Source organism: Lithobates pipiens, unplaced genomic scaffold (genome assembly GCF_037356315.1).
Source record: "Lithobates pipiens isolate NorthernLeopardFrog02 unplaced genomic scaffold, aLitPip1_a1.2 Scaffold_24, whole genome shotgun sequence".
Lineage (NCBI taxonomy): Eukaryota > Metazoa > Chordata > Amphibia > Anura > Ranidae > Lithobates > Lithobates pipiens.
The window spans coordinates 1,989,476-2,006,450 of NW_027507786.1; the positions used below are offsets into that span (position 1 = coordinate 1,989,476).

The following is a 16,975-nucleotide window of genomic DNA, read 5'->3' on the forward strand; positions in this document are numbered from 1 at the left end:
TCTGTGTGCTCTCCAGCCCCCCCTGTGTGCTCTCCAGCCCCCCTCTGTGTGCTCTCCAGCCCCCCTCTGTGTGCTCTCCAGCCCCCCTCTGGGTGCTCTCCCGCTCCCTCTGTGTGCTCTCCAGCCCCCCTATGTGCTCTTCAGCCCCCCTCTGTGTGCTCTTCAGCCCCCTTTGTGCTCTCCAGCTCCCCTGAGCTTTTTCCTGCCCCTCCCCCTTATCCCCACAGCTCTGCAGGGTTCTCCCCTCCCCCGCCAGCTGTTGTGGGGGATTTGTCAGTATGAAGCCTTTTCTGAAAGGAGAGTCAGTGATCCGTACCAATCACTGACTCTGTCTCTTAATAACAGAAGCATAGTAAACTGTTTACTATGCTTCAGTTTATGAATGGGACGCTCTGTACAGATTCCTGTCCATTCATTCTGTGCAGCTGAGGCTGCAGAAACGAGCTGTGTCCTCCATCTCCTTTCTCTATCTCAAAGGTGAAACATCAGAGATCTGTTTAGACTCCTGATATCTCACCAAAGCCCCCCCAATGGGGATCCTAAAAAAAAAAACTATAAAAAAAATTGTAAAAAAAAAGAACTACCACACAAACTTCACCCTTGTGACTGAGCCCTGGCGTTCCGCCACCGGGTTCCTTGGGAAGGGCCTTGTTCGGGGGTCAGAGGGGCCCTTTGAGGAGTCTTGCATCGGGGGCCCTGAAGGTTCTAGTTACGCCTCTGACTGGAGGAGCAATGGAGACACCTTTGGACAGCAGCATTGTCGTTCTGGGAGAGGGTAGTGTTGCGGTGGATACACACTATACAAGTTTTGTTGTTCAATTTCCTAAATTTACCTTCAACTATGTAGTGGAAGCGCCTACCCGATTCCATACAAATTGAAAGTGTTTAGGTTTGACCTCCTATTACATGGTTTTGGTAAATCTCTAAAGGAAAAGTATCTAAAGAAAAATGTGTAGCCAGCTTTAGATAGACTAGTAGATTTAAATGGACTTGACTAATTATATGCTGGCCATTGTAAGCACCCTTGTCAGTGGTTAATGGTTTGTCTCCACCCTGTAAGGTCCCTTTCCCACGGGCTTTCTGATCAGGTCCACCTGTCAGTTTTTCAGGCGGACCTGATTGGACCCTCCATTCACCTCTATGATGTCAGCGGTCACATGTGTCCTGCAGACGTCATGTATTTTCTGGGGTGCTGTGGGAAAATGTTTTTTAAAAGTATAAATCTTTTAGCACTTTTAGGGTCCTTTCACACGGGGCGGATCAGTTCTGATCCGCCCCGTGGATATCCGCTTGCTCAGCGGGGATCACTCCGCCGATCCCCGCTGAGCAGGGAAATGACAGCTCTGTCTCTGCACACTGCGCAGGGACAGACCTGTCACAGCGCCACTCTCCCCTATGGGAGATCGGATGACGACGGACCGCAGTGCCCGTCGTCACCCGATCCGATCCGCAGACGGATGGAAAAATAGCTTTTTCCTCCGTTACACTTTTTCGGATCGGAGCGAGTCGGATGTCAGCGGACCTGTCACCGCTGACATCCGACGCTCCATAGAGCTCTATGGAGCACCCGTTCAGGTCCGCCTGAAAAACTGACAGGCGGACCTGAACGGGACGTCAGTGTGAAAGGGGCCTTATTGTGTACACATTTGATTGCTACTATGGATGACCTCGGTGGCCAAATACCGTTCTTTGTATTTGTTTTGTACATTTTCCTCTGTAACCTTAAATATACAATTCATGTTTTTACACAAGGATCTGTATTTATTTTTTTTTTGTTTGCAGCTCTCTCTGTTGCATTACTTGTTTCCATCGGACTTACTACAATCATCGTCGCTTGTGTTGTCGTCTTCTTACTATATCGAAGAAAACAAATCAAAGGTAAAATGATCTGTCAGACTATTTTCTTATCTTTCTGAACAGATTACAGAAAAAGTTGTCTTACAGTCTAAACCGCTGGTCTCCAAACTGCAGACCAAAGGCCGGATGTGGCCCTTTGCTTGCCTTTGTCCAACTTTTGAGGTACTATTCCACCTAATAACATCAACAGTGAGGCACCATTGCTTTCACTGACACCAACAATGAGGCACCGTTGCTTTCACTGACACCAACAATGTGGCACCGTTGCTTTCACTGACACCAACAATGTGGCACCGTTGCTTTCACTGACACCAACAATGAGGCACCGTCGCTTTCGCTGACACCAACAATTAGGCACCATGGCTTTCACTGACACCAACAATGTGGCACCATTGGTTTCACTGACTCCAACATCAATCTTCTGATTGCTGATTGTTATTTTTTTGCAGAAGCAAGGAAACTAGCTGAACTTAGGAATGAAGTCTATCAGGTGAGAGTTTTGAAGTTTATGCCTGTGAAATTTTTATAAAAAATGTAACTTTCAAGGACTTATTGATGCAGCCCCATATATATATATATATATATATATATATATATATATATATATATATATATATATATATATATATATATATATATATATATACACATATACCCACCAGCTGCTTTATTAGGTACACCTTGCTAGTCCCGGGTTGGACCCCCTTTTGCCTTCCTTCTCCGTGCATAGATACAAGGTGTTGGAAACATTCCTCAGAGATTTTGCTCTATAGTGACATGATAACATCACGCAGTTGCTGCAGATTTTTCGGCTGCACATCCATGATGGGAATCTCCCGTTCCACTCAATCCCAAAAGCGCTCTATTGGATGAGATCTGGTGAGTGTGGAGGCCAATGGATGAGATCTGGTGAGTGTGGAGACCATTGGATGAGATCTGGTGAGTGTGAAGGCCATTGGGTGAGATGTGGTGAGTGTGGAGGCCATTGGAGTACAGTGACCTCATTGTCCAGTGGTGAGATGATTGGAGCTTTGTGACATGGTGCATTATCCTGCTGGAAGGAGCCATCAGAAGATGGGGACACTGTAGTCATAAAGGGATGGACATGGTCAGCAACAATGCTCAGGTAGGCCGTGGTGTATAATCGATGCTCAATTGGTACTAAGGGGCCCAAAGTGTGCCAAGAAAATCTCCCCCAAACCATTACACCCCCACCACCAGCCTGAACCATTGAAACAAGGCAGGATGGATCCATGCTTTCATGTTGTTTATACCAAATTCTGACCCGACCATCTGAATGTCGCAGCTGAAATCCAGACTCCTCAGACCAGGCAACGTTTTCCCAATCTTCTATTGTCCAATTTTGGTGATCCTGTGCCAATTGTAGCCTCAGTTTCCTGTTCTTAGCTGACAGGAGTGGCATCCAGTGCGGTCTTCGGCTGCTGTAGCCCATCTGCTTCAAGACTCGATGTGTTGTACTTTCAGAGATGGTATTCTGCATACCTTGGGTGTAACGAGTGGTTATTTGAGTTACTGTTGCCTTTCTATCATCTGAAACCAGTCTGCCCATTCTCCTCTGACCTCAACAAGGCATTTTTCTCCACACAACTGCCGCTCATTGGATCTTCTCTTACGGACCATTCTCTGTAAACCCGAGAGAAAATCCCAGTAGAACAGCAGTTTTTGAAATATTCTGACCAGCCCGTCTGCCACCAACAACCATGCCACGTTCAAAGTCACCTAAATTTCCTTTCTTCCCCATTCTGATGCTTGATTTTTAACTTCAGAAAGTCGTCTTCACCACATCTGGATGCCTAAATGCATTGAGTTGCTGCCAATGCGATTGGTTAATTAGCAATTTGTGTTACCAAGCAATTGAACAGGTGTACCTAATAAAGGGGCCGGTGAGTGTGTGTATATATATATATATATATATATATATATACACATATATATATATATATATATATACACACACACACACTGTATATAGAGTGATAGTGTATATAATAAAGGTATATATATATATATATATATATATATATATATATATATATATATATGTGAGTGTGTGTGTGATAGATATATATATATATATATATATATATATATATATATATATATATATATATATATATATATATATTTCAACAAAGCATGAAAATGTTTTTTCTCTTTGCAAGTACAGGAAAATGGCTTTTGATCCTGCCAAAAAGTCTGAGACCTTCAAACGCACTGTAGTAAGCTGACAACATTGCCTCTGCTGCACTGAAATCCCAAACAGTGTTGTCAGCCACCCTTAATTTTCCTTTGTGAACTACAGAACAACTCTCCCCAATGTTATAGAATTGAGAAGTGGAGAGGGGATCTGTGGTCCTAACACACTTACTGTTGTAGGATGACATTGCTTCTCCTCCACAGACACAGTACAATGATTGAATGTTGTCACCCGGGGCAGGAAATGCGTTACTGGCAGGATCACCTGCATTAGCACAGCTGAGGACAGGACTCCAGGCGTCCCTTGCCTTGGCATGGTGTGCTGAGAATCCCAATTAAGGGAGCAAAGACACAAACTGACAATGCTACAATGGATATGTAAAAAGGAATATATATTGACAGTTCTAACTTTTGGGTTTCCATACAAAGAGAGGTCTATTTATAAAAAGAAAAATGCTGTGTGAATTTCGCAGCATTTGCACAGCCGTCAAGAATAATATGTCTGATATGTTTATTTCCTGTGATTGTCAGCTCCACCTAGTGGTCATAGTGTGGTATTTTGCTGAACTACCTAAATCAGGTAAATGGAGAATTATGTCCACTAGATGGAGCTGACGATCATAGGAAATAAATAAATTAGACATATTGCAGGGATTATTCGTGACCGTGGCCGGATGCTGTAACATTCAAACAGCAATTAAAAAAAAAAAAATTTGCACAATTTGCCCTAACCCCTATTCATTTCTTTGCAGAGGCTACCAGCTCAGGAGCGAGTGGACAACCTTCGAGCTCAAGAAGTATGTTACCTCTATAAACCTATATATGTAGTGTTCTTATATTCAGGGCCGGCTTTAATATTCATTGGACCCTGGGCAAAAATCCCTCCCCCCCCCATGCAGTTTTGCTCTCAACCTGCTTTGAGGCAAACAATAGATAGCAGCTAAATCAGTTTACTGAATCAGATCAGGCAGCGATGGGCTGCCAGAGGTTACAGTGTATCATTGCTGCTCTCTGATTAGTCGCTAGAGGTTACAACACATGATTTATGCTTGCTGATTGGTTGCTAGAGATTACTGTACATCAATACTGCTCACTGATTGGTTGCTAGAGGTTATTGCACATCATTACTGCTTACTGATTGGTTGCTAGAGGTTACAGCACATCATCTCCTTACTGCCTGCACACCATGGACTGAGAAGGTGAGGGGACCCATCAATAGACAGAAAACTCCCAGGGATCCTAGGACTTCTGGGATCAGTGACAGTGCTGGGAAGAGCAGTGGGTTTGATCAATTTCCAGCATGCCCCTTTATTTTGCGGTTTCCCATGGATGGAGGTCAAAGTAGTTTAAGTGTACATGAAGCCTTAAAGTGGTAATAAACCTCTGAAATGAAAAAAGAACAAAGAATATCCTTCTATAGTGTGTACTTGCCTCAATCCTAAAGCACTAGTATGATAGTATGAGTATGATTTCTGTCTGCTCTCTCATTCCTCTGCTCTCTGAGTCTTTTCTTACAGTCTGTGCCAACACCAAGGGATCCCAGGACAGTCTGGCCCCCTACAGCTCACAGCAGGTGATTGCCAGCCTCAGCTGTGCATGTTTCCTAGAGATCATGTAGAGGGGGGAGGGGACTGTTCTCTCCATTCAGGTCTCATATTACACTCAGTTCTATGCTGTGCGCTGTGCAGTGTGCGACATCAGATCCTCGCCCCCTTGCCTTCTAAAGCTTAGAAATGCTGTGTAAATTCTGGACTTTGAATGTAGTTAGAGGAGAGACGGCTGCAGGTAAACAAGTACGATTTATGTAGGATTTTGTTTTTTTTCATCTCTGTGTATCTAGCCTGAAGCTAGTCCCTTTACTGGGTATATGTGAAGGTTTACAACCACTTTAATTAGCTTTGAAGGCAAAGTTCAGCATGATTATACACTGCATGTGCACAAGTGCGAGTTCATAGCAGCCGCTTAGAACTTGTGATAAGGCTTATAATTCTGGTTAGTAGGTGCTTTGAACAGGGTGCGGGTTTTGTACACATTCTTTAAACTAGATAAACATACTATTTCTTAAGTCCAGAAAGCTTACAATCAATGATTTACCTTTTTACAGAACAAGCGATAGTAAAAGTTACAATGGATCTTTTGTAGTGGGCTGAACAAGTGTCATGGTTATGCAGTGATCTTCCTCTGGTTGCTTACCTCCCCTCGTGTTCTGACTAAGAGGCCAGCCACTTCCACCTGGTGGTTTTTATAACCCTCTCCTCTAAGCATGGCTCCACCCCAGGCCCTATCAGGGAACCCTATATTAACCTGTGCACTGCAAGCCATCAGGGCTGATCAACCATTGTGTGTTTGGCTTCCTGGTTCCTGCTTGCCGTGTGCTCTATGTTTGTCTCTGTTACCGACCTTGGCGTGTTCTCAATGATTCCTGTCTGCTTGTGACCTTGACCTTTTGGCATTTCCCTGACCATCCCTGTCTGCCTGTGAACCTGAACCTTTGGCGTGTACTCTGTTGTTCCTGTCTGCTAGTTGCCCTGACCTCTACCTTATCCCCTTACTATTCTTGTCGTTCCAGCCTGCTGCTTCCTTCTCCTGTAGTCTACTGTGAGTGTGAGCTGTGAGACCCTAGGGGCCGTGACCTGGAGCCAGACTGCAGCGAAGTCCATCCTCACCACTAGAGGCTCTGGTGAACACCCGCTGGCTCTTAGGCCGCGTACACACGCGGGGACTGTTCGGCCAACTTTGTCCGCTGAACAGTGTTTCGGCGGACAGTCCGCCCGTGTGTGGGCTTTCGGCGGACAGTTTCAGCGAACAGTCCGCTGAACAAGGTTTTTCGGAAATTCCGAAAAACTGTCCGCTGAAACTTTGTTTCAGCGAACAGTCCCCTCGTGTGTAGGCTTGTTCGTCAAACTAAGTTCCGCGCATGCTCAGAAAGGATTTACACGCCGAAAGTTATAATGCAGTGTATAGGACGTCGTATTTTTCGTCCCGTCGTACGTGCCGTTCACGTCATCGCGCACGGTTTCAGCAAACTGTTCGTTCGTCGTGTGTGGCCATGTCCGTCCATGCTAAGTTTGAGCGGACTGTTTGCTGAAACTGTTTGACAGACAAAGTTGGGCGAACAGTCCCCGCGTGTGTACGCAGCCTTAGACTCCGCGCCCTGGGGAATCTATGCTCCAGCTTCCGTTGGGATCTGTGTTAGTGATCCTGTAGACTTGTGTCCTGAATCTCCCTGGGTACAATCCGCAGCAGTCAGTCCTAAGGTCCACTACCTAGCGGTGCACTTCCGACTCATACGGAGTGCATCTGTCACCTGGTCTCGGGTGACCTGACAACAAGGCTGGAATCCTCAAGTTTTTACTTACACTTATGACCTTCAGCAGTACAGTCTAGTAAACTAGGGATGAGTAAAATTGAGATTTTTTTTTTTTCCATTTCCCTGAAAAATCGGATTAACCACTTCAATACCGGGCACTTTTATCCCCTTCCTGCCCAGGCCAATTTTCTTCTATCATCGCTGTGATACTTTGAATGACAATTGCGCGGTCATGCAAGCTGTACCGAAATGAAAATTTTTAGCATTTTTTTTCCCCACAGATAGAGCTTTCTTTTGGTGGTATTTAATCACCACTGGGGTTTTTATTTTTTGCTAAACGAATTATTATTATACATGATTTACATAGCGCCAAAAGTTTATGCAGAGCTTTAAAATGTAGAGCGGCGACAGCAAAATTACAATACAGTTCAATATAGAAGGGACAGGTGGACCCTGCTCGTAGAGCTTACATTCTAAAGGGAGGGGGTGGTGGTACAAAAGGTGGTAGACGCGGAGAATAATTTGAATGAAAAACACCAAAAATTTTCCAAAAAATTAGTTTTTCTTAGTTTTCAGTAAATAAGTACATTTTCTCCTTCACTGACGGGCACTGATATGCAGCACTGATGGGCACTGATAGATGGCACTGAACTGACATGCATTACTGATGGGCACTGGTGTTTTTGGTGTTTTACCAATTGTCTCTCTATGCATTTGTTATAAATCAAATAAATTGTGTGATATTAAGTCCATTCTTTCCAAATCTAATGTCTTGAATAAGTTATAGGACATTACATATTATATCTTGCTGTGCTGTCCACAGTGCCATCCTGTGGTGACAGCATTAACATAATTTGTTTACTGATGGGCACTGGTGGGCATATCAGGTGGGCATCACTGATGGGGCGGCACTAATAATCACTTCACTGCACTGATTTTGAGTGCAGACCCCTCCCCCCCCCGTCAGGAGAGCCGCTTAAAGGCTCTCCCCTACTGACGCCCTTGCAATTACGCGGCCATGCAGCTCTGTACCCAAATTACATTTTTATATTTTATTGCCCTCAAATAGAGCTTCCTTTTGGAGGTATTTAATCACAGTTTTTTTTATTTCTTGTTAAACAAATCAAAAAAGGCCAAAAAGTTTGAAAAACAAAAAAAGTTTTTCTTTGTTTCTGTAAATAAGTAATTTTTCTCCTTCACTGATGAGGCTGCACTGATGGACAATGATGGGGAGGCACTAATATTCAGCACTGATAGATAGCACTGGCAGGCAATACTGACAGGCACTGACAGGCATTATTGGTGGGCACTGATTGGCATCACAGGTGGGCAGCGCTGATGGGGCTGCACTGATAATCACTGCACTGATCACTCTGCCCACCATTTAAACCCCCCCCCCCCCTCCACGCTTATCGGCTCTCCCTTACTCGCGTCCTGTCAGCAGTGACTAGAGGAATGCCGATAACTGCCATTTCCTGGTAACGCTATGATCAGCTGTGATTGGACACAGCTGATCACATGGTAAAGAGCCTATGTCATAGGCTCTTTACCGTGATCAGAGATGCAGTGTTTCAAAGCGACACACCGCACTACCGATCACCATGTCACGTGCCAGAGCGGCTTGTTCTCCTGGACATCATATGAAATCCGGTCAGAACGGGGGAGCCACCGCCCAGCCATCATTTTGCTATAGGCTGGGCGAGATGTGGTTAAAATAAAAAAATATTACCATTTTGGAGAAATGCATTGGAGTCAAACTATAAGACAACATTTTAATTAAGTTAAAGGTAAGTTTGCTTTTTTACAAAAAATTAAAGGGTGAACTAACTCCAAATATCCCGGCTACCCCATTTAGATCCCGCCACATATAGCAGTTGTGATACCCAGTGCAGTCAGCGGACACCATACACCAAAATACACAGCTCAAAGTGAGTATCCATCATAATACTCTCAATGGCAAACACTCATTGGTCAGCAAGACCACTTGACTATGCTGACCAATAGGAAGCATTTCTTTCTTCTGGGATACCTTACCAAAAGAAGAAGCCTTAAATGCACTACTCAATGGTCAGTATGGTCATGTGACTGTGCTGACCAATGAGCACTTGCCATTGCGAGTATTATGATAGATACTCACCCAAGATCTGCATATTGTGGTGTACAATGTACAGACTACTACAACGGCAGCACAGGGCATTGCAGCCACTATGTGTGACGGGGTCTGGAGGGGTGCCAAGGATAATTCTGTGGTATTTTGCTTTGTCTCAAATGCATATTGACCAAATGGAATTTGTTTACTGCCGTTGTAGCATCTACGTTCCCACTGCCAGGCTTTTTATTGCTGTGGTTATCACCCGGAGCTAGATGTCCCCTCACATCTTGTCCAGGTGATGGGTGTCAGAAAGAGAGAAAGGTTTGGGCTGGAGTTAGGCTTTAACCCTTTTTTTTAGCCACAGTTCTTTTCATTTCAGGTGCACACACCTCGGGGACAGCAAGAGAGAGATTATTTTATTCAAGTTGGAAAAAGTGATGAGGAGTGTGGTGTGATGGAACTTGGTTGTGGAGAGAAAGTGCCATTGACCACGGACCCTACGGATAAAGAGCAACCCGGTTTGGGGGCTTGTAGCTGTATCAGTGATAGAGTAAGTGACTTTACTTTCCTCTGTATGGACCACGGGGGTTATTTACTAAACCCGGAGAATGCAAAAGCTGGTGAAGCTCTTCATACAAACCAATCAGCTTCCAGGTTTTATTGTCAAAGCTTAACTAAACAAGCTGAAATTAGAAGCCGATTGGCTACCATGCACAGCTGCACCGGATTTTGAGTGCTCCAGTTTTAGGAAATGTCCCCCTAAGTATCACCTTTTCTTTAATTTTTAAGTGTTGTTGTTCAGTCATTTAGCCGTGTCCGGCTCTTTGTGACCTCATGGACCATAGCGCACCTGGCTTTTCTGTACTCCAGTGCCTCCCGGAGCTTGCTTAACTTCATGTTCATTGTTTAGATGATGCTGTCTATCCAACTTTGTCGTCCTCTTCTCCTTTTTCCTTCCATGTTTCCCAGCATCAGGGTCTTTTCCAATGAGCCCTCTCTGCGCATTAGGTGACCAAAATGTAAAGTGTAACTTTACTAAAGTGTTAACTTTAAACTTAATAAAAGTTAACTTCTTCAGATCCGTGCTATAGATGAATGACGGCTACAGCGTGGGCCTACTTTGCTGGGAGTACGTCAATAGACATCCTCCCGTGCCCGAGACAAGGCTGATCACAGATCGGAGTAAGGGGTTGATCCCGACCCCTTTCCACGTAATCAGCTGTCAGCCAATGACAGCTGATCATGTGATGTAAACAGAGACATAATCGGCTAATGTTTCTCCTCGCGCTGATCACCAGCGGTTCTCAGAGGGATATCGGTCCCGATCAAGGAGAGCTCCCACCAGCTCATCTGTGCCCACCTATGTCACCGACCAGTGCCACCTACCAGTGCACAACAGTGCCACCTGCCAGTGCCCACCAGCGCCACCCATCAGTGTTACCAATTAGTGCCTCATCAACAATGCTGCCCATCAGTGTCCTCTACCAGTGCCCATCAGTGCCACCTATCAGTGCCCATCAGTGCCCATCGGTGCCACCCACCAGTGCCATCTTATCAGTGGCCATCAGTTCCGCCTTATCTGTGCCTATCAGTGCCCACCAGTGCCGTCTCATCAGTGCATATCAATGAAGGAGGAAAATTACCTTTTTGCAAAATGTTACAAAAAACTATGAAACATGATTTTTTTTCTTTTTTCAAAATATTCTATCTTTTTTTTGTTTGTTTAGCAAAAAATAAAAACTCCAGGTGTGATTAAATACCACCAAAATAAAGCTCTATTTGTGGGAAAAAAATGAAAAATTTCAGTTGGGTACAGTGTTGTATGACCACTGATTGTCATTCAAAGTGCGTCAGCGCTGAAAGCTGAACTTTGGTCTGGGAAGGAGGGGGGTTTATGTGCCCAGTAAGCAAGTGGTTAACCTAATTGTAACTAAACTGTAAGGGAAAACTTTTTTTTTTTTTTTGGATAAAATGGGGAGGGATTATAACACTGTTGTACTTTGAATGACAATTGTGCGGTCATGCAAAGCTGTACCAAACGTACATTTTTATATTTGTTTCTCACAAATTGAGCTTTCTTTTGGAGGTATTTAATTACCACTGAGTTTTTTTATTTTTTGCTAAACAAATTAAAAAAGACCGAAAATGTTGAAAAAAAATGTTTTTGCTTTATTTCTGTTATAACAATTTGTAAATAAGTAATTTTTCTTCTGCTGATGGGCACTGATGAGGCTGCACTGATGGGCAATCATGAGGAGATGAGGAGGCACCAATATGCAGCACTGATAGGCTTCACTGATATGCACTGATAGATGGCAGTGATATAGATGGCACAGATGGGCAGCACTGATTGGCATCACAAGTGGGCATCGCTGATGGGGCTACACTGATAATCACTGCACTGATTATTAGTGCAGACCCCCCCCCCATCAGGAGAGCTGCTTATCGGCTCTCCCCTACTCACGCCCTGTCAGCAGTGAATAGAGGAATTCCGATAACCATCACTTCCTTGTAACGCGGTGATTGGATACAGCTGATCACATGGTAAAGAGCCTACGTCATAGGCTATTTTCCGTGATCGAAGATGTGGTGTGTCGGAGTGACACACTGCACTACTGATTACCGTGGGTCGTGCCCCTTGGGGTGCGCACTAGCGGCTTATTCTGCTGGACATCATATGATGTCCAATCAGAGCAGAAGAGCCACTGCCCAGCCGTCATTTTGCTATAGGCTGGGCGAGATGTGGTTAAAAAAAAAATGGCCATTTTGCCAAAATGCACTGGAGTCAAAGTAAAAGACAAATGAATTAAGTTAAAGGTAAGTTCGCTTTTTCACAAAAAATGAAATGGTGAACTAACTTCAAATATTCCGGCTACTCCTCCAGACTCCGCCACACATAGCAGCTGTGATGCCCAGTGCTGTCGGCGGACACCATACGCCACAATACACAGCTCAAAGTGAGTATCCATCATAATACTCTCAATGGCAAACACTCATTGGTCAGATAGACCACTTGACTATGCTGACCAATAAGAAGCATTTCTTCTAGGATAACTAACTGGAGGAAGAAGAAGCCTCATTGGTCAGTATGTTCACGTGACTGTGCTGACCAATGAGCGCTTGCCATTGCGACCATTATGATGGACACTCAACCCAGAGCTACTCATTGTGGTATACAGTGTACGGACTACTACAACGGCAGCATGGGGGGCATTGTAGCCACCATGTGTGACGGAGTCCAGAGGAGTGTGAAGGATAGTTGGGCTTAGTTCACCCTATAATTTTTAGTGAAATGTGAACTTACCCTTTATTATTATCGTTATTATTATTATTATACAGGTTTTATATTGCGCCAACAGTTCACGCAGCGCTTTACAACATAAGGGCAGACATTACAGTTACATTACAATTTGGTACAAGAGGAATCACATGGCCGTGCTTGTTAGAGCTTACAATCTAAAAAGGAAGGGGCAATTGATACAAAAGGTAATAGCTGTGGGGGATGAGCTGATGGAGGAAGTAAAACAGTGTTAGTTAGAAGCAGGATAGGCTTCTTTGAAGAGAAGGGTTTTCAGAGATCGCCTAAAGATGAATAGATCAGGGGATAGTCGGACAGATTGGGGTAGGGAGTTCCAAAGGATGGGAGAAGCTCTGGAGAAATCCAGGAGGAGGTAACAACCGAGCTAGAAAGCAGGAGATCTTGATATGACCGAAGAGGGCGGCTTGGTTGGTATTTTGGGACTAGGTTAGTGATGTAGCTGGGGGCAGAGTTATGGATGGCTTTGTAAATTACTGTTAGTATCCCTGCATCCCAAAACTGCTTCCGCTTTTGTACCCCATATTCGGGGGGCGCGGGGGGACTTGATCTCCTCACCCTCTAAGATGGCTGAGGAATTCAGGGACTTCTATCAATCTCTGTACAATATCCCTCTGTCTCGACAAGTAGGATCCCCTTCTATCGAGTTGGCAGACAAACTATCCTATATCTCGGAAACCGCTCTCCCTACATTAGATGGTGACACCATTGCAGACCTGGAAACCCCTATCACTGAGGACGAAGTTGCCAAAGCCATAGCGGGAACGCCAAGTGGAAAGAGCCCAGGCCCCGACGGCTTCACTCCTAAGTTTTACAAACTCTTCGCCACCCTCCTCACACCCTTTCTAACCCGGATGTTCAACTCCTTGACAGAGGGATCTAAGTTCCCTCCACAAACGCTTGAGGCCCACATCTGCCTCATCCCAAAACCAGACAAAGACGCCACTCTATGTGCAAACTATCGGCCAATATCCTTGATTGGTGTCGATTTGAAAGTCTTTGCCAAAATCCTTGCCAATAGATTGCAACCGTTGCTGCCCAAAATAATACACTTAGACCAGGTTGGCTTTGTGAGCGGCCGGGAGGCTAGGGACAATACTCTAAAGACCCTCCTTCTGACTAATTATGCCCGGTCCCATAATATTCCACTATGCCTCTTAACAGTTGATGCGGAGAAGGCATTTGACCGGGTAGACTGGCAGTTCCTCAGATTATCCCTGCAGCAAATAGGGTTGGGAACTCATATGGTCGCGAGAGTGATGTCCCTATACTCCTCTCCGTATGCTAGGATTAGACTGAATGGTTCATTATCTCCAGCCTTTTCTATCTCCAACGGGACACGGCAGGGGTGCCCATTGTCCCCCCTCCTCTATGTCCTAACTATGGAACATTTGGCTATTGCTCTACGCAACAATCCTTCTATCCAAGGCATAACAGTCGGGCCCACTCATAATAAACTCGCCCTATTCGCAGATGACCTGCTCCTGTACGTGACTCACCCACACACATCCTTACCCTCAGTGCTGCAGGAATTCCAAAAATTCGGAGCGGTTAGCAACTTCAAAGTTAATTATAGTAAATCAGAAATCCTTAACATATCCATGCCTCAGTCGGCCATACGAAGACTCTCGACTACTTTCTCTTTTAAAACTGATTCTTCTTCCATTAGGTATCTCGGAATTCAAATACCGGCGGACGCGTCCCAGCTCTTTGCTCAGAATTTTGCCCCCCTACTCCTTAGGGCCCAGGCAGATCTAGCTACATATACGTCCAAACGGCTCTCATGGCTAGGTAGAGTGCATGCTTTGAAAATGGACGTTCTTCCTCGTTTCCTATATTTGTTTCAAACCGTTCCCATCCACATACCTAATTCGTACTTTAGGAAATTACGCCAACTGTTCTCCAAATTTATTTGGAATGCTGCTCGCCCCAGAATACGGTATGAAACATTATCTCGTCCGAGGGTTCGGGGGGGGGCGGGGCGCCGGATGCCTCCCTGTACCATAAAGCAGCAGTGCTCACGCGCATACTAGATTGGTTCCACCACTCTTCCACCAAGCTTTGGGTTCAGTTGGAATGTCATATGAACCCAATTGATCTCTCCGCCCTCCCATGGACCTTGCCCACGGTCCGGGGGGGGTCGGGTCCCCTCAACGACCTTACTCGTCACACAATCCAGATTTGGGACCGTATGATGACCAAAAGGGGCCTATCAAAATACATGGGGCCTATGACTCCCTTCTTTGGGACCCCGGCCTTTCCTCCGGCTATGAGGGTATCAAAATTCGGACCATGGCAAAGAGAAGACCATAGGAGGCTTGCCCAAGTCCTTCGGGCGGATCCCACTTTGAGGACAGATACCCCTACCAGTCTAACCTCCCGGCATCCCATGCAGTGGATGCAGAGACAACAGACTATTTCCTACATACGGACTTTCTCATCCATTCCAGATGTCCTTGCTGAACCGACGGGGTTTGAGAAACTGATCTTGCAGGCAGAACCTCCAACACATGTAGTATCTCAACTTTACTCCCTCTTGCTTGATATCTCTTTCCCTGACCTCCCTCCATTTACGGTGGCCTGGGAGACAGAACTACAACACCCTATCTCTCCTATTGACTGGCAAAAAAGCTTTCTTTTGACGCACAAAATATCCCTTGCCACTAAGACCCAGGAAAAGGGTTTTAAACTGGTAACGAGATGGTACAGATGCCCATCAACTGTACACCATTTCAACCCGGAAGTACCGGATACCTGCTGGCGGTGTCTTAGCTCCCGGGGAACCATGCTCCATATATGGTGGGAATGCCCTCCGGTCCAAAGGTATTGGCAACAGATATTCAAACTTTACTGCAAGCTGATGGCGACCTCTCTACACCCCTCACCTGAGGTGGCTCTCTTGTCTATACTCCCTGGTACGTTCAAATCCATCAAAAGAGATATTCTACGTCACTTCCTGGCGGCGGCCAGGGTAGTGATTCCCCGTCATTGGAGATCAACGGTCATGCCTTCCCTGGGGGACTGGGCGACGGAGGTGGACCGCATAAGGGACCTGGAACGTCTGTTGGCAGAGGAATGTGGTAAAAATGAACAGTTTACTCTCACCTGGACATCATGGTCCATGTTCCGATATTCCTCTGAGTTTATCTCCTGGGCTGAACATGGCCTAGATAGCGTCGCCCTGGGACCATGATGGAGTGATCCTTGTCCCCTATCTCTATGCCCTCTCTTATATACCCTTGATCCTTTTTCTTTTCTGTATATTTCCATACATCCCCAGAAATCCATGTAGCTAGTGAACCATGGCTTCGGCTTATCTGTTGTTCCTGAATCGGTGTAAGAACCCCACGTAATATTTTTCTATATAATTTCGTCTGTTGCTCTGTATGGGGGAGTTCTTTAGCGTATATGTTTTATCTATTTCAGTCTATATGGATGTATGTGGGTGTGTATGTATGTATGTATGTATGTATGTATGTATGTATATGTGTATATGTGTGTGTGTATGTGCGTATCTATGTATGTATATATATATATATATATATATATATATATGTATATATGTGTATGTGTGTGTGTATCTATATGTGCATGCATGTTTTTTCCCTCTCTCTGCCCCCTTTTCCCCCGCACAAGGATTGGTATCATTAAAGGTTTCTTGATAGGATTTCTATGCATGCTCTCAATCCGTTTATTTGTACCATGGACATGTTTTTGTTAAGACACATACGATGCATATTGTTGGTATATCTTGTTATCGTTTGTAATGTTTAACTTCTCTTTCTCAACCTTTCTCCTGAATAAAATTAAGATTGAAGTAAATTACTGTTAGTACTTTGAATTTTATTCGTTGGGTGAGTGGAAGCCAGTGGAGGGATTGGCAGAGAGGGGTGGAGGACACTGAATGGTAAGGTGGATGAGTCTTGCAGCGGCATTCATTATCGACTGAAGGGGGGATAGTCTATTTAAAGGTAATTCAATGAGGAGGGAGTTGCAGTAGTCAAGGTGAGAGATAACCAGGGAGTGAATTAGAAGCGGTGGTGTCATTAGTTAAAAGGGGCGTATTCTGGAAATGTTGCCGAGGCTAAGGCGGCATTAATACCCTTTACTGTGGTATTTTGCTTTGTCTCCAATGCATATTGACAAAATGGAATTTGTTTACTGCTGTTGTAGCAGCACCATC

General features: G+C 44.9%; 1 protein-coding gene and 1 long non-coding RNA gene across 5 annotated transcripts in view; one reads left to right on the top strand and one right to left on the bottom strand.

Annotated features, from left to right (window-relative positions):
• LOC143929604 (uncharacterized) overlaps nt 1–6,282 on the bottom strand; it is a 32,786-nt gene extending 26,504 nt beyond the window's left edge. Inside the window, exons 1-2 of one of the 2 annotated variants that reach the window (XR_013262548.1) lie at nt 6,169–6,279; nt 1,820–1,853 (exon numbers count right to left, since the gene is read on the bottom strand). This is a non-coding gene — a long non-coding RNA (uncharacterized LOC143929604). Of the gene's footprint in view, nt 1–1,819; nt 1,854–6,168 lie in introns of both variants that reach the window. The other variant, XR_013262549.1, reaches the window with a different exon arrangement.
• The window catches only part of LOC143929603 (uncharacterized), a 76,928-nt gene that overhangs the window by 42,426 nt on the left and 17,527 nt on the right, over nt 1–16,975 (top strand). For 2 of the 3 annotated variants that reach the window (XM_077453498.1, XM_077453497.1), the window contains exons 6-9: nt 1,783–1,878; nt 2,307–2,347; nt 4,827–4,871; nt 9,856–10,026. In XM_077453498.1, coding sequence (XP_077309624.1) covers nt 1,783–1,878; nt 2,307–2,347; nt 4,827–4,871; nt 9,856–10,026 — 353 coding nt within the window. The remainder of the gene's footprint in view (nt 1–1,782; nt 1,879–2,306; nt 2,348–4,826; nt 4,872–9,855; nt 10,027–16,975) is intronic. The other variant, XM_077453500.1, reaches the window with a different exon arrangement.